Here is an 18,484-nt window from a genome sequence, read left to right on the forward strand (position 1 = left end):
AAAAGTAGGTAGCAAAGACATTTACTCAAGCTTGGTAATACTGAGGATAAAATATTACACATCAATTTATTTTCAAGGTAATGAATTATTATAGGAGTAAAATTAGCTGAATTTTTAGCTGCATTCAACATTTTGGAAATTTTTCTTCAATTTCAGTAATTTTTTAGCATAGTATTTTCAGTAATAGTAATCATAATTGAATTCAAACTATAATGTGATGCAATTTAAAAAAATATGATAGCTGAATCTGTAGATAAAATCAAACCAATAGAGTAATTTTGATTCGGGTCAGGGAATTCCTAGAATGAAATATTCAAATTTGGGGTAATATGTATAAACAAGTTTTTAAATCACTGTAATGTAGTATGTTTTTTTTTTGCTTTTATTTTGGCCTGCATTAAAATCTTTGAATCTTTTGGTGTATTTTTCTTTAACAAGTTTGTTGAAGGATCACAAATATCAGAGGTATGTTTATTATAGTATTTAAAATCCAGTTGGAATAATCGAATAACTAATCATTTTAAATTAAAAAGGTCATAGAAAATAGGTCTTAATTCAATATGGAATATTATCATGAAGCAGCCTTGATTTTTTTTTTAGTTGATTTTTTATGTCATGCCTTTAATTGTATTAAATTAGCTTTATTTCTCATTTTTTTCTTTATAGTGCTTTTAAGCAGAGGTTGGCAAACTGTGCCTAGTGGGCTCTCCACTTTTTTTTGTAAAAAATTGTTTTGGAACACAGCCATGCTCATTTATGTAGGTATTGCTTTTGTTTCTCACTGCAGTGGCATAGTTGAGTAATTGCAACAAAGACTGCATGGCCTACGAGCCTAAAATATTTATTCTCTGGCTCTTTACAGAACTTTGCTGACCACTGCTACAATTGCTGTTATTTTGATATTCTAAAAATGAGCAAATGTATAAATGAAAGTTATTTAACTTATAGTACATATTTTTTATTATGCTCGTCTGATTTCCCTAATGAAAAATTCTTATATCTGTTTAATAAAGTTGGCTTTCTCTCTTAGGCAACCTGTGAAAAGCTGAACAGGTCCAATTCTGAACTTGAGGATGAAATACTCTGTCTAGAAAAAGAGTTAAAAGAAGAGAAATCCAAACATTCTGAACGAGATGAATTGGTAAGGCTTTTTTATTTGAGGAGAATATAAGAAAAAGAAAGTTACTGAGCTTTAAAAAATTAATATGATACTGGTTAAAGTATTACATTGTAAAAAATGTAAAGAATACAGAAGGTTGTAGAGAGCAAAATTTTCTAGATCCATTCTTTTCACTTCCCCCAGATGTTACTGTGTTAAATTTCTTGCATATTTTTATAGAAATTTTCTATATGCACTATGGAAGTAGCTCATGTAAATAAAAACTGAATAATCATGTCCATAGTGTATATTTATAATTACTTAACATGTATATTAACATTAAAACTTTTTCTTTTGAAAAAACCTGTCTTAATGAAAATCTTGATGTATGTGAGATTATTTAGTAAAACATGTTAGTGGACTTATCTTGAGCCTATATAACTTAAATGTTATGAAATATTACAGTTATGAGATACTATTGTTATGTAATGTTCATATAAAATCCCTTTTAGCATATGGCTAAATAAACTGAGAAGGTTTCTTAATTTGAGCTGTCACTTATGGAGCTAAAGTGTTAGGTTAACAGTATATCTAATAAACATGGCATTTTGGAAACTAGAGTTTAGTAAATATTAATTGCCTGATACTGTGTTTCTAGATGGCGGATATTTCAAAAAGGATACAGTCTCTAGAAGATGAGTCAAAATCCCTCAAATCACAAGTAGCTGAAGTAAGTTGAATTAGTCTAGTAGGTCTGTTGCTTTTGGAAATAATTTTAGTTTACTTTTTTAAAATTAAGAAATAAGTTACAATAGTAGGATTTGAGATATAGGGGATCCCAGATATGTATTTTTTTTTTTAACAATACCTAAATGAATTAGCATGGCTGTGTTGCCCAGGCTGGAGTATAGCAGCACGATCTTGGCTCACTGCAACCTCCACCTCCTGGGTTCAAGCAGTTCTCCTGCCTTAGCCTCCTGAATAGCTGGGATTACAGGCATGTGCCACCACACCCGGCTAAGTTTTGTATTTTTAGTAGAGGCGGGGTTTCACCATGATGGCCAGGCTGGTCTTGAACTCCTGAGCTCAAGTGATCGGCCCACCTCGGCCTCCCAAAGTGCTGGGATTACAGGCATGAGCCACCACACCCAGCTTGTATTTTTTTTTTTTTTAAGTGAAGTGCTTCAGAAAACTTCATCTGTTCAATGGACAAGTGTTTATTGAGCTATTACTATATATTGAGGACTGGTTGCTTGACACTTAACATTAATAGACAAAAAAGTCCCCAGGAAGTTTAAATTTTAGTAGGGGAGGCAGAATAAATAGTTATCAAAATTTGCTGCACAGTACATAGAAAATTACAAGAGTTTTGTCCAAGGTCACATCGTAGCAAGTTAGTGGGAAAGGCAGGACTAGACCTGGATTCTAGACAAGCCTTTTTTCTGCTACACCATGCTGCCTCTGCTGTTAATATTGGCATGGTTTTGCCTTTGTTTAATTCTGTGTTCTAGGGAGTATGTGTAAAGATGAGCTATGTATTAAATTAATTGTTACAAACTTGACATTTTTTGTTTCACTTAGGCCAAAATGACCTTCAAGATATTTCAAATGAATGAAGAACGACTGAAGATAGCAATAAAAGATGCTTTGAATGAAAATTCTCAACTTCAGGAAAGCCAGAAACAGGTTTGTGCTCCGTAGGGACTCTTCAACTTGTGAATATGTAATTATAGATGTTCTTGTGATCCTCATGACTGACCCATGCTAGGGACAAGTATAGGCTTTTCCTTGAGAGCATGAGAGCAGGACAGTCTCCCATACATATTTCAGTGTCTGTCTCTTTTGTATAGTATACAAAAGTGTATGCTTTTGGCACCCTCTACCCCAGGGCAGGGAAAGTAAGCCAGGGCATTTAGCATTTTGGTAATCATAACCAACTTCTTAAAGCCAGGCCGAAGGGGTAGAGAGAATATGAGTGAGGATTATTGAAGTTATAGATCTGGGGTCTAAAGATAGAAGCAATCCTGGTGGCAGATCACATAAGGATGTGACATTTGCCCTCTTTCTCTCCCACATACATAGATACTCCCACGTATATTTCTTCTTCTCCTTTGCCAATGTAATTGTAACTTTTCAGTGGGAAAATTTTTCAGTGATTAAATTATTATAATTATCCAAATATTACTCACACCAGAGCCACATGGTTTGTTCTTTATTTTTTATTTTTTTTTATTTTTTAGACGGAGTCTCACTCTGTTGCCAGGCTGGAGTGCAGTGGCGTGATCTCGGCTCACTGCGACCTCTGCCTCCCAGGTTCAAGCAATTTTTCTGCCTCAGCCTCCCGAGTAGCTGGGACTACAGGCACGCGCCTCCATGCCCAGCTAATTTTTGTATTTTTAGTAGAGATAAGGTTTCACCATATTGGCCAGGATGGTCTCAATCTCTTGACCTCGTGATCCGCCTGCCTCGGCCTCCTAAAGTGTTGGGATTACAGGCATGAGCCACTGCACCTGGCCTCATGGTTTGTTATTACGTATTCTGTCTTATTCAGTATTTTCCTTAGGGTTAATAATTGTTTTGTTTCTTGTATACTTATCCGGTTCATCTGTATGCTGTCTTCTAGAGATACAGATATCTTATTCATGCCTTCAAATGCTTTGTTTAATCTGTTAATTGCATTTTTTTTTTCTTGAAGCAGTTTTTTCTTTGGCCTCTCTTGGTTTCATAAGAACTTATTCTGTAGGTGTGTGTTCTGTTCTGTGTCCTAAGATTTCACTTCACCCCCATCCTAAAGATTCCTCTTGTCTTTCTCCTGTGTTAGATCTTTTATTTCCCATATCTGAGCCCTTTTGCGGTTAATTCTTTTGGTTAACTTTCTGAGGAAGAGGTATAGGAGATAATTTTTTTAGAACTTACATGCCTGGAAATGTCTTGTTTCTCATACTTGTTGATATTTTGGTTGAATATATTCTGGGTTGGCATTTTTTTTTTCCTCAAAATTTTGACACTGTCACTCCATTGTCTTGACTTTCCAATATTGCTTTTAAGAAGTCAGAAGCTATTCAGATAATTGGACATTTTTGGAAATCTGCTTTTTTCCTCCTGGAAGCTTTTAATATCTTTTTATTGTTTCCCCTTCTCTGAAATTACAGATCATTACACATCTCTTGACCTCGTGATCCACCCGCCTCGGCCTCCCAAAGTGCTGGGATTACAGGTGTGAGCCACCGCGCCTGGCCCACAGGCGGGGTTTTCTTTTCTTTTCTTTTCTTTTTGTTGTTTTTTTTTTGTTTTTGAGATGGAGTCTTGCCTTGTTGATCAGGCTGGAGTTCAATGGCCTGATCTTGGCTCACTGCAACCTCCACCTCCCGCGTTCAAGTGATTCTCCTGCCTCAGCCTCCTGAGTAGCTGGGATTATAGGTGTCTGCCACCACGCCTGGCTAATTTTTTGTATTTTTAATAGAGACGGAGTTTCACCATGTTGGCCAGGCTGGTCTTGAACTCCTGACCTGAGGTGATCCACTCACCTCGGCCTCCCAAAGTGCTGAGATTACAAGCGCGAGCCACCACGCCCGGCTATTGGTGGGCTTTTCTATAGGATATATATTTTTTTTGTGACAGAGTCTCACTTTGTCACCCAGTCTGGAGTTTAGGGCGCTATCTCAGCTCACTATAACCTCTGCTGCCCGGGTTCAAGTGATTCTCCTGCCTCAGCCTCCCGAGTAGCTGGGATTGCAGGCATGTACCACCATCTGGCTAATTTTTATGTTTTTAGTAGAGATGGGGTTTCATCATGTTGGCCAGGTTGGTCTTGAACTCTTGACCTCAAGTGATCTGCTTGCCTCGGCCTCCCAAAGTGCTGGGATTACACGCATAAGCCACCAGGCCTGGCCAGGTTAGGGTATTTCTAATTGGAGGATTCTCAGTTGTTGGTATCTGAAGAGCATTTCCACAGGGATGAGTCCTCCACATTTCCCATTTGGGAGGTGTAAGCCTGTTTGCCAACAGTCTTGCAACTTAGGTAAAGAGTGCTGGTATCTGACTGTTCAGTAGTCAGTTTCCTCTTAATACTTTTATGTTTTCAGTATGTTACTTCCACCTTCACCTGGATAGATGTCCCAGAGTCTCAGGTTCCACCTCTCCAAAGAATGACCCTGTAGGGTTTTGCATGTGTGTGTGTGTTTGTGTGTGTGAAAGAGACAGAGATAGAGAATGAATGAGAGAGAATGAGAATAAGAATGTGTATATATTTATGTCATGGGAGGCTTTCCAACTGCTTTTTATACAGACTTTTGGCCAGTCCTCCTTTTTTCCAGTCCTGCTTATACCCCTGGTATTTGTGCCTTCAGATCATGAGACTTTCTAGGGTATAGCAAATCAGCCTACTTTTGGGTGTTCCTACCTTCAGGCTTAGATTTAAGTTCTCTCTAGTTGGTTGAGTCTTTTTATCACACTTCCATTTCTTTCCATTTTCTACTTCTACAATTATTTTTTGTCTCATCTCCTATTCTCTTTTTTCCTTGTGGGTTTATGCCTTTGAAAAAAAAAACTGTTTTCTGCCATTTTAATAGATTTGAGTAGAAAGTGGTGGTAAACCCTGTGTTAAATTTGCCATGTTATGATCAAAAGTGGCCTTTTCCACCTTGGAAAATATTTCACCTAGATCAGTCTTACTCTTTACAACTGTTTTCATCTAACTCCCTTGTAATAATCCAAATTGTTGAAACAAACTGTGTTCACTGATGCCATGTTCTAATGCACTCCTTCTCTAATGTTTTAATACTGTATACTGTGTACTTAAGTCTCTTTACTAACTCATGAGAGATGACCTAATCACCAAATGTGAATTTTTTCTTGGATTCTCATTTGTTTTTACCTGTATCATCTGATTCTGTTTATATATATATATATATATATATATATATATATATATATATAAAAGGATTAGTTTTTCATGTGTTCGGAAATACGCTAATGAAGCCTTAGTTTTGCAGAGAAATCCAATAATTACTGTTTGGTAGAACAGAGTTTTAAAGACTAAATAAATTTAGACTTTTTCATATATATGAGCCATTTCTTTTGTGAATTGCCTGCTCAGTCTTCTTTTTTCTTTGCCTATTTTTTCTTATTGACATCTAAGAGCTCTTTGCTTGCTAAGGTTATTAACCTTTTGCTACAAATATTACGAGAGTTCCTTTCTTGGCGGGGTGCAGTGGGTCACACCTGTAATCTCAGTGATCTGGAAGGTCCAGGTGGGAGGATCACTTGAGGCCAGGAGTTCAAGATCAGTCTGGGCAACATAGTAAGACCTTGACTCTACAAAAAATAAAAATAAAAAAATTAGCAGAGTATGTGACATGTGCTTGTAGTCTAGTTGCTTGGGAGGGTGAGGTGAGAGAATATCTTGAGCCTAGTAGTTTGAGATTGTGGTCCAGCTTGGATGACAGAATGAGACCCTCCCTGCCTCTAAAAAAAAAAAAAAAAAAAAAAGAAAAAAAAAAAAAGGAAAGAATTCCTTTCCAGTTATTTATCTTTAAATGTCATTTGTGTTATATTTGATTTGGTGAAGCTTTTAAGCTTTATGTAGTCAAGTCTACCTTTTATAATGATCTTTTAAGCTTTATGTAGTCAAGTCTACCTTTTATAATGATGTTTACTTTTTGTCATGTTCAGAAAGGCTTTCCTTTCCTGTAGAAGTATATGTAGTAGAATACTGTTGTGCAGAATCTGATCTGTTCTATATTAATGGTATTTCTTTTTTTTTTTTTTTTTTTTTTTTTGAGACGGAGTCTTGCTCTGTTGCCAGGCTGGAGTGCAGTGGTGCAATCTCGGCTCACTGCAACCTCTGCCTCCTGGGTTCAAGTGATTCTCCTGCCTCAACTTCCCAAGTAGCTGGGACTACAGGCGCGTGCCACCATGCCCAGCTAATTTTTGTGTTTTAGTAGAGACGAGGTTTCACCATGTTGGCCAGGATGGTGGTATTTCTAAAGGTTAGTTATTTTAAGTACAAAATTGCACAATGATTTAAAAAATACATTTTAATGCAAGTAAGGTATGATATTTTATATGGGATATAAGGAATGGTAAGAAATGATCAAATCTAAGATATGTATATCTCAGAAAACCTTTATTTGATATAAATATATGATATAAACTAGTTGAAGAATGTGTGTGTTATTTTACACTACCCCATTTTGAAAGTTCTTTGAAAATAGGAGCCATGTTTTTCTTTTTTAAGTAGCTACATAATGCCTTCTTAGTATCTTTTAATGATTCACTTGCATGATGAGTTGCATTTTTAAAATTTTCATTTTCAGCTTTTGCAAGAAGCTGAAGTATGGAAAGAACAAGTGAGTGAACTTAATAAACAGAAAGTAACATTTGAAGACTCCGAAGTACATGCAGAACAAGTTCTAAATGATAAAGAAAGTCACATCAAGGTAAATGGCTCTACTGGTTTCAGTGATCAAGTTGGCTAGAATTTTACACTAACTCTGAAATTTGAAAGCTAGTTTTTAGCAACTTTTATTTTCACAACATATTTTCATAACATATTTGGCCAGATTTTCAAATGTTTCTTGAAGACTTACAGATTTGTCATATGTACATACACATACACACACACGTACTTATATGAATATTCTGTGTGTCCTTTTATCTTCTCTGTATTTTAGCCTAGGTATTTAATAAAGAAATAAAAATAATGGTTTCTACCATTTCTCTTCAGGATGCTATCTGCTCCTGTTAGAAGGTTGGAAGAGTTTGAGAAATTGGATGTATAGTTATATATATTAATTGAATATCTTTAATTTAACTGGTGTATGTACTTTGATGGAGAGGAATACTTTTAAAAAATAAATTTAATTGAAACTTAACTCCAGTCATAAGAATAAAAAGATTTTTTGATTTTTTTCTTTTCCTACTCATTTAAAAAAATCTTAATGCTGATAAATACAGATACTCAAGTGTATCAAATAATGATATGTAAAACTAACGTTCTATAATTTACACAGTGATGTGGATGTTGTCATATTGAAAGTGATGCTCTCATTCATAGGTGGGAGTTGAACAATGAGGACACTTGGACACAGGAAGGGGAACATCACACACCGGGACCTGTTGTGGGGTGGGGGGAGGGGGGAGGGATAGCATTAGGAGATATACCTAATGTAAATGACGAGTTAATGGGTACAGCACACCAACATGGCACATGTATACATATGTAACAAACCTGCACATTGTGCACGTGCATCCCAGAACTTAAAATATAATAAAAAAAAGTATAAAGAAAGTGATACATTTATGCCAGTTATGTTGCTACTAAGAATATTTTCAAAATTCCAGCTTTCTGAGTTTTATTCAGAATTTGGCATATATATATATACACACACACACACATATATATACACATATATACACATATATACATATATACATATATATACATATATACATATATACACACACATATACATATATACATATACACATATATACATATATACATATATACACACACATATATACACACACACACACACACACACATGAGATGGACTTTCAATCTTGTCACCTAGGCTGGAGTGCAATGGCACCATCTCGGCTCATTGCAACCTCTGCCTCGTGGGTTCAAGTGATTCTGCTGCCTCAGCCTCCTGAGTAGCTGGGACTACAGGCATGTGCCACTATGCCTGGCTAATTTTTTTTGTATTTTTAGTAAAGACGGGGTTTCACCATTTTGGCCAGGCTAGTCTTGGAACTCCTGACCTCAGGTGATCCGCCCACCTTAGCCTCCCAAAGTGTTGGGATTACAGGCGTGAGCCACCGCATCTGGCTGTGGCATATTGTTTTATTTATTTTTTCTAAACTTCCTCTACTAAAGGCTTTGGGATTCTTTTAAAGATAACAAGAATGAGATGCTAACCTCAAGCTCTGCTCAAAGGTATAGGCCATGTTATTTGTGCCTGGAACTCTGAAGAGAGGGAGGAGATCGAAGGGTGAAAATTGTAGATCAGTGCATTATTTTTAGGTGGGTCCCTCCAGAGGAATACATGACACGTCATTTGATTATCTGTAGTGTTAGAAAATATTTCTTTATTCAACAAAATTCAAAAAGTACTTTTGGAAAACCTCTAATGTTCCATTCAAATTCTCTTTTATAAATGTCTTTATCTCAGCTAATTGTTTCCTTGAATAAATGAACTAAAAATCTACGATCTTTTTATACATTATGTATCTCACTGCAGATGTGTTTCGTGTCACACAGAATTTACTCTCATGTTAATTAGGGCACTGTTATTTGTGGCATGTGAGAAATGTCATATAAAAAATATTTTACTACTTTTTAGTTGCATAATATTAATATGTACTATATTTGATTTGGGAATAACTAGTTTTGGTTTTTACTTGCAGAGTTTAATAGTCAATAAATGTTACCATTTCTCAAGACTTTACAATATCTTAATAAGAGGTGGAAAATAAGAGCTCTTGTGTTGTTATTTATGTGGACTGATTTTTAAACTATAACTGTACATTCACAAGTTGTAAAGCTGTTAGCATAAGGCATTACCCTCTCTATTTTTCCCCTTTGTTCAATGTCAAGACTCTGACTGAACGCTTGTTAAAGATGAAAGATTGGGCTGCTATGCTTGGAGAAGACATAACAGATGATGATAACTTGGAATTAGAAATGAACAGTGAATCGGAAAATGGTGCTTACTTAGGTATTAAGTCATGACTCATCTCCTTTTGCTAAAATGGTGACTAGCTCTTCTATTTCCTTTTCGTTCCCTGTGTGCACCATGTTCTTTATATGCTTTTACTTTGGTACATTCTGTCTGTCTGTGACACACTGTCCTTTCTCACCATCCCTTGTAGTTTTTAGCTTCAGCTGGAGCACTGCCTTTTCAGTAAGTCTTTCTCCAGCTGCTCAGACACACTTACAGCCTCCTCCGTTTTTTTTGTGTATTATACATATCTTTATTATAGCCATTTTCAAAATTACATCATAATCATTTCAATGCCTGTTTTTCCCTGTACTGTAAGCTAATCAAATGGATGAATGACTAGTTTGAAGAACAAGTGTTCTATAAATACTTCAGGATACTTCTTTTGCTTTTGTCAGAGGTTCAGATGGTTACAGTACTTTTAATGTTAGCCATTCAAATTATTATTGCCATTGATGGTTGTGCTCTGAAGCTGGCAAAAGTGGCCAAATTTAGTTTCACTATAGCCCCTTAATGTATTCTCACACCAATTCCTTTGACCTAAAAAAAACCTTTTTATTTTGAAATATGGCATCATAGGAAGTTCTAAAACTAGTGCAGAGGTCCCATGTACCCCTCTCTCATTTTACCCCAGTGGCAGTTCTTCAGACTTTTATGTCATTTTTCTGTTCTCTTCCCTAGCCCCCTGCATAATTAACAAATTTATTATGGAGGAAAAAGTGTGATTAAAAATTTTTTTTGTGACAACATTAATATGTTGGAAAAAATTACATCCCTAAAATAAGTATATAAAGTTCTGTTTGTACTTTTTCATTTCTACTTTATTATATATAAAATAATCCTTTCTCTATTTGAGAAAACTCATGCTTGTTTAATGTTATTTTAACTTGGGTTATAATTTTACTCATATTTTGGATGCTGTAAGAATCCAAGAATAGTTAATGATTGTGGTCTATATTTAGATGAATATTGAATCCTTGTTATAACTCTGTTCTTGGAGTTAGAGCTGAAGAACCTTGTTAAATGGTATGACACTTCAGTGCTTTTATTGTTTAGCTTCCTGGGAGCAGGTCCAAGGCCATTCTGCTTTATACCAAATTCTTTATTGTAGCAAGAAGAGGGATTATAAGTTTCTGGTTTAGTGAACTGATAAAATCATTTTGATGTCTATTGTTGTATTGTACTATTTTCCCAAATCATTGTTGTGCTTTTGATTTTCACTGTAGATAATCCTCCAAAAGGAGCTTTGAAGAAACTGATTCATGCTGCTAAGGTTTGTGCTATTGGATACTTAAAAAGAATAAGGAGGAAGAAAGAGAACGTGGATTACTCATGTCCCAGTAAATGTTTAAAAAGTCCATTTTATTGTTCCCATATAAATATATTTACAAATTATCAGAATTTTCGTCATCAATTGCTTTTTCCTTTCAATTATTAACTTTAGAAATTCATATAATTTTTGGAATTTATCAAAATAAAAAATTCCAAGTTCTGTACTCATTTTTCGGATAAGACTATATTTAAAATGTTTCCTGTATTTTATCTTGTAGTTCCCTCAGTGCATTCTTTTTCTTCTAGTCTCAGTATTTTCTTACCCCTTCTGCCCTATATCCTATTTTAAGTAAATACTAGATGCCTTTTTTTCTGGTTTATTCCTTCTCTTTTCCACCCTAGTAGTGTGGTATCCTCATTTTTGCTGATCTATGTGAAGTCTTGGTAATGTAGTTTGAAGGCTGCTTTAATAAAAACTTTTGTTGAAAGTAAATAGAATGAAAATAGTCACTTTCTTAAGCAGCCAGTGAAAAACATTCACTGCTTTTCCCTATCCCTTGTTCTGAGACTTACAAGCATTGACGACTTTGCTGGTTTTTTTAAGACGGAAGCTGCATTATTGGTTTCTGTATTCCAGGTGATAATTTCATCAAAATGATAAAATCGCTTAAAAAGTGTTAGGGGTGTCATAGTGAGGTTTTATGGTTTTTTTTTTTTTTTTTTGTATAACTGATTAATGTTACTTTTTTCCTTCTTCCCTTCTTTAAAGTTAAATGCTTCTTTAAAAACCTTAGAAGGAGAAAGAAACCAAATTTATATTCAGTTATCTGAAGTTGATAAAACAAAGGAAGAGCTTACAGGTAGGTCATTGACATACATACTTTTAATGTTTTTCTAAGTAAGTACATCTCTTTGCAGAGAATGGTAAAAATGAATTGAATTAACTTTGGGAAGATCCAATTTTATTTTTTTTTAACTTTTGTTCCTGTTGGGTATCTGTGAAACATTAGTCCTGGTTTTTGTTGTCATTGTTGCTAAAGGCATATCGATTTCCTCTGTATTTATGTGAAGTTAAAATAAGAAAATTTTTAAAAAAACATGTAAAACCGTATTTATCTTCGAATTACAGTGTTATGTGTTTGAATGGTTTTAGATGTTAAAAAGTAGCAAATTGAAACTTAATGTTTAAAGTCTTTGTTAATTGAAAAATTGATCTTCAATAGTGGTACTATTTGCAGTATGATTTGTTCCTTTAATGTACATACGTAGTATATTAGTACATACGAGAGTGATGTTAGACCTGTAAAAATGAAGGTCTTGTTTTAATTGAAAACATTTATGTTTATTTTGCTGATAGTGTTTGTATTTTCAAAAAGTAAACAAGTTCTGTCAATATGTTGGAAAATTTTTAAAGTTGAGATAAATAGCATCTCATTTTGTAAAAATAAAAAATATAAAGATTTACCATATGCGTTTGCATCAGAAAAGACTGGAAGGACATACTCAAATGTCAACAATGATTATCTCTGAATATGGGATTATGGGCAGATTTTTATATTCTTTTTACTTATCTGTATTTTCAAAAACTTCTACAGTAAGTGAACTGCATTTATAATACTGTTTTAAAAGATTGAACCACCAAAGATAGAGGTTATTAAAAAATTATATCCCTACTCACATGATTATAGTAATTGGATTATTTTTGGATTTCAAGAAACATTAGTATTAGTTTAAGAGAATGTTGCTCTATGTAAAGCATTGTACTAAAAACCATGGGAGATATACAGAAGGAAAAGATAGCTTACTTTCAAGGAAGCTGTATTTCAAAAAATGTGTGTAGAAAGTGCCAGAGTGGCAAGGAAATTTGCTCACCAGTTATCCCACTCCTTAATACAGTTTCCTGGCAAATCTTTGTTTCTTTCTTAGACTAATACTTGGAGACCTATGTCTCCTTGTACTCTTCTTTCAAATCTAACTTTGTTTTTTTAATGGATCATGAAAGATAAATTTCTGTAATTGATGTTTTATTCATAGCATGAAGATTTTCCTCTAAACTGTTTCTTCCTTTTCTGGTAATCATTTACAGTGGTCTTTATGTTACAATTTGAAACACAGTAGAAGTACAAAAATATGGCCAGGCGCGGTGGCTCACGCCTATAATCCCAGCACTTTGGGAGGCCAACGTGGGTGGATCACTTGAGCTGGGGAGTTCAAGACCAGCTTGGTCAACATGGTGAAACCCTGTCTCTACTAAAAATACAAAAATTAGTCGGGTGTGGTGGCACATGCCTGTAATCCCAGCTGCTTGGGAGGCTGAGGCACGAGAATCGCTTGAACCTGGGAGGTGGAGGTTGCAGTGAGCCAAGGTTGCACCACTGCACTCCAGCCTAGGCAACCAAGCGAGACTTTGTCTCAAAAAAAAAAAAAAAAGTACATAAATATATTAAATAATTAAGTGTTGGGTTGTAGTTTTCTTGTTTGTTTTACAATAGGGATGATTAAATTTTAATAGAGATAATACCCAACGTTAATTTCTTTACGTGATTGTTCTTGGCAATGGCTTAAAGCCTAGGCCAATGAATTTTTTTTTTTTCTGATGTAGATTAAAAAATTTCTGTGGAAAGATAGTTACGTACAATTTCCTATACATTTAATCATTTAATGTTTAGGTATTTATGTAAACAGTTCTTTTGGTTTGTATGTTTAATGGGTTATATTAGTCCATTCTCACATTGCGGTAAAGAACTACCTGAAACTGAGAAGTTTGTAAAGAAAAGAGGTTTAACTGGCTCATGGTTTTGCAGGCTGTACAGGCTTCTGCTTCTGGGGAGGTGTCAGGAAATTTACAGTCATGGTGGAAGGTGAAGGGGAAGCTAGCACGTCTTACATGGTGGGAGCAGGAGGAAGAGAGTGAAGGGGGAGGTGTTACACACTTTAAAACAACCAGATCTCATGAGAACTCTATCATCTAGGGGGAGACAGTGCTAGGAGGATGGTGATAAACCATTAGAAACCACCCCCTTGGTCCAATCACCTCCCATCTGGCCCCACTTCTAACATTGGGAATTACAATTCAACATGAAAGTTGGATGGGGACACAAAGCCAAACCATATCATGAGGGTTTTAGAATAATTAAATACCATTACATGTAATTACTAAAATTTTCATGCTTGTTAATACTGTTTCCAAAACTTCCCTCTTTAGGCAGAGTGAGTTTTGTCTTTTAAGATTTGTGGTGGTGATTCATATACACGTTATAGGAGATGATGCCTTCCTTCATCTTAGAGGAGTTGAGGTTATTATCTTGGTACCTTAATGTTAGAGTTGTTCAGAGTTGGTACTTCAATTTTAGAGGCGCTCAGAGTTGAGGTAATTATGTTAGAAGAGAAACGAGGTTTTTAAAAAAATTGATGCATAAATTATAAAGCATTCATAATTATTCAGAATGATTCATTTTTATTTTATAGATTTTTTTAAAGATGGCTTAGCGGTTGAAACAACGCTTAAAGTTGGTATTTTTCTCTCTGGTCTTGATCTGTTTTAAACTAGGAGTATGTTTGGGCATTTGTTATGAGAAGATCTAGATTTCTGGTTTGACTTATATGTCAAAATTTTAGCTTAAAAGGGAGGGCTAGGTAGAATTTAAGTATTATTAAGAGAGAAAGTTTTTACTAGATAAAAACAGGCATTATTCATCACCTGGAAATAGTTTTACAGGGAATGTTGAACTACAATATCTCCCTTTAAAACTCTTATCTCCAAAACCTTCCTGAGAACTTGAGTGGCGTTTAGCTCTAAAATTGAAAATTAGATGCTAGAATTAGAATGTTGAAGGTGCTGGGAATCCTATAAATAATAACAAAAGTTAAAAGAATTTTTTTTTTTTTTTTTTTTTTTTTTTGGAGACAGGGTCTCCCTTTGTCATCCAGGCTGGAGTGCAGTGGCGTGATCTTGGCTCACTGCACGCTCTGCCTCCTAGGTTCAAGCAATTCTCCTTCCTCAGCCTCCCAAGTAGCTGGGATTACAGGCACGCCCCAGCACGCCTGACTAATTTTTGTATTTTAAGTAGAGACAGGGTTTTGCCATGTTGGCCAGGCTGGTCTTGAACTCCTGGCCTCAAGTGATCCACCCACTTCGGCCTTCCAAAGTGCTGAGATGTACAGGCGTGAGCCACCGTGCCCGGCCAAAATTAAAACAATTTATATAGCTCCTTAATTAAGATATTAATGCACTCAATGGAGCACTATTCAGCCATCAAAAAATAATGGGATCCTGTTTTGTGGCAACATGAGTGAGCCTATTTTAAGTGAAATAAGCCACACGAGAAAGAGAAATGGCTCATGTTCTCACTTATATATGGGAGCTAAAAAAGTTGATCTCATACAAGTAGAGAGTGGAATAGTAATAGTAATATGAGGGTGGGAAGTATAGAGGGTAGGGGGTTAGGGAGAGGTTAGTTAGCAGATACAAAATTATAACTAGATAGGTGGAACGATTTCTAATGTTCTATAGCACTGTAGAGTGGCTAGTTTAGTTACTGTATATTTATATTTCTTTTTCTTAGATCTACTTTATTTGTCATATTGTTATTTTTGAATAGCTAGAAGAGAGGATTTTGAATGTTCATAACATAAAGAAATGACAAATGTTAGAGGCGATGGTTATGCTAATTACCCTGATAGGATTATTACACATCGAATACCTATATTGAAATATCACACTGTACCACATAAATATGTACAATTTTTATGTGTCAATCAACTAATAATATATAATAAAAGCATTTAGGTAAACAAAATCCCTTATACATTTTCTGTTATTGGAAAGAGTTTAGTTTATTAATAATTTATTATTTTTAGTAATTTTTATCTTTCTGAAATGTTAATATGCAACTCAAAATGTTTACTCCTTTAATTATGACTTAAAATTTTTATATAGAGCATATTAAAAATCTTCAGACTGAACAAGCATCTTTGCAGTCAGAAAACACACATTTTGAAAATGAGAATCAGAAGCTTCAACAGAAACTTAAAGTAATGACTGAATTATATCAAGAAAATGAAATGAAACTCCACAGGTAATAAAAATTATGTTAACTCCATTGAACAGCAAGTAAAATAGCTTTAGAGATATATGTTACATAGTTAGCTATAGTGATTATTGAAAGTTCTCAATTTATGATTAGATTGTATTTCATCAACTTATTTTTAAGAAAGGTATTTGATCTGGAGACACTTTTTTTCAACAAAGAAAATATTGTAAGTGATGTTGGAATTTCCAAGCTAGTTAACAGAATCCTCTTTAGCTCCTAGTAAGTAGTCAGCAAATTATTGCCTTAAACGTCCTAATACTGGCAGGGAATCTGAATGGACACTCTTGATTAAACTGCCCATTAATTCCATCTCTGATATATGTAAAACTGATTTTTCTGTTCTGTGCAAGTTGCTTCTGCCCAGGTGTTCCTTGGCTTAGTAAATGGCAGTGTCCTTTACTTAGTTACTTAGGGTGGCGCCTCAAGCTGTTTTTGACTTCTCTCTTGCTTTTATATCTCCTATTTATTCTGTCATTAAATCCTGTCAGCTTTTTTATAGCCTGAATCTGACCACTTTTTACCATCTTCCATATTAGTCTAGTCCAAGTCATCAACAGTTAATACCTGGCTTATTATAGTAGCCTTATGGGTAGTCTCCTTCTTTCCGCCCTTTCTCCTGCACTGTGTTTTCTCTGCAACATGCAGGATGACCCTTAAAATGTGAATTGTGAGTATGGTCACTCTCATGCTCAAAATCCCTGAGTGCCTTTATATCACACTCAACCCACAGCTTTTATATCTTGGCCTACAAGACAGTACAGGATTGGACCCTTGGCCACCTCTTTAATTTTAGCTTATTCATGTTCTTTTTCCTCTCAGTACCCTCCATCCAGCACTGGCCTTTTTGATGCTCTTCAGCACATTGACCTTAGGGTCTTTTGTGCTTGTTCCTTCTGCCTGGAATGATGTTTCCTTATATCTTTGAATGGCTCAGTTCTTCATTTTATTAGGCCTGGGTTCAAATGTTACCTCAAAGAATCCTTCCCTGGCTATTCTAACTAAAATAATACCTGCTACTCTTTATCCCCTTATTTTGCCTCGTAGCTCTTATTGTCCTCTGATTGATTGCTTTTCTTTCTTTTATCTTCCTTACGTTAAATACAAGCTCTGAGAGAAAATTATTTTCTTCACTTCTGTATTCCCAGTGCCTAAAGCTACATGAGACGTGTGGTAACTGTTCAGTACATGTTTGTTGAATATATGTACAAATATGTTCAGTGCCTTTATATATTGGAGTGAAGGAGTGTGTGTGTGTACATGCTGTTGCCTAAATGCCTAAGTACACTGAAGACCCTTGAGATATCTGAAGACTCTAGATTTTCAAATAGTGCCATGGCATGTATTTTTTTTTTTTAATCATAAAGGGTAATAAAATGTAACAGACTTTCAGGTTCCTTTAGGCTCTTAATGATAGTTATTACAGTTGTTCCTCATTATTTATAGAATCTGTATTTGTGAATTGACTTACTAGCTAAAATTTATTTGTAAATCAGATCAGTACATGCAAAGCTTTTGTAGCCATTCATGGACATATTCAGAATGATGAAAAATTTGAGTTGCCCAATGTGCATGTTCCCAGCTGAGGTCAAACAAGGTGACACACTCTGCTTTCTTGTTTCAGCTCTCATTCTGTAAACAGGTGTCCTTTTTACAGTATATTTAGTGCCTCATTTTTTACATTTTTATGCTTTTTGCTGGTGATTTAGCTGTTTAAAATGCCCCCTAAGCATAGTGCTGAACTGCTATGTAGTGTTTTTAAGCACAAGAATGCTGTGATATGTGTTATGGAGAAAATACATGTGTTAGATAAACTTTGTTTAGGCATGAATTACAGTGCTTTTGGCTGTGAGTTCAATGTCAATAAATTAACAATATATATTAAAGAAAGTATCTTTAAACAGAAGCACACAAAAAAACAAGGTTATATATTGATTGGTTGATAAAATTGTTGTGACCAGAGGCTGTAGCAGGAAGCTAACCCTGTATTACCCTTAGGAGCAGTGATCTAGTATTTGCTAATTTACGATGTATAGTGACTTTATGGAACAAAACTAGCACAAATAATGAGAATCTACTTTATATATTTGGAAACTGGTAGAAAGTACTAATGCTTCTTTGAGATCAGGATGCTGGGTAGTGCTTGGCTCATTCACTGCCAAGTTCTATACTTCAGTCATGATTTGGATTCAGTTCACAATTAAAAAGTTGTTATTTGTTATGGCCCTTTGGCCCTTTGGGACTGCTCAGGGTATGCAAGAGACTAAACCTGACAAAATGGAAGAATTACAGTATAA

General features: G+C 35.0%; 1 protein-coding gene across 50 annotated transcripts in view; it reads left to right on the top strand.

Annotated features, from left to right (window-relative positions):
• MIA2 (MIA SH3 domain ER export factor 2) overlaps nt 1-18,484 on the top strand; it is a 114,861-nt gene that overhangs the window by 56,516 nt on the left and 39,861 nt on the right. For 49 of the 50 annotated variants that reach the window (XM_009427730.5, XM_063792866.1, XM_063792870.1 and 46 more), the window contains 8 exons: nt 1,031-1,141; nt 1,758-1,829; nt 2,681-2,785; nt 7,417-7,539; nt 9,702-9,822; nt 11,052-11,098; nt 11,867-11,957; nt 16,037-16,175. In XM_009427730.5, the coding sequence (XP_009426005.1) occupies nt 1,031-1,141; nt 1,758-1,829; nt 2,681-2,785; nt 7,417-7,539; nt 9,702-9,822; nt 11,052-11,098; nt 11,867-11,957; nt 16,037-16,175 (809 nt within the window). The remainder of the gene's footprint in view (nt 1-1,030; nt 1,142-1,757; nt 1,830-2,680; nt 2,786-7,416; nt 7,540-9,701; nt 9,823-11,051; nt 11,099-11,866; nt 11,958-16,036; nt 16,176-18,484) is intronic. The other variant, XM_063792868.1, reaches the window with a different exon arrangement.

This window comes from Pan troglodytes, chromosome 15 (genome assembly GCF_028858775.2).
Source record: "Pan troglodytes isolate AG18354 chromosome 15, NHGRI_mPanTro3-v2.0_pri, whole genome shotgun sequence".
NCBI lineage: Eukaryota > Metazoa > Chordata > Mammalia > Primates > Hominidae > Pan > Pan troglodytes.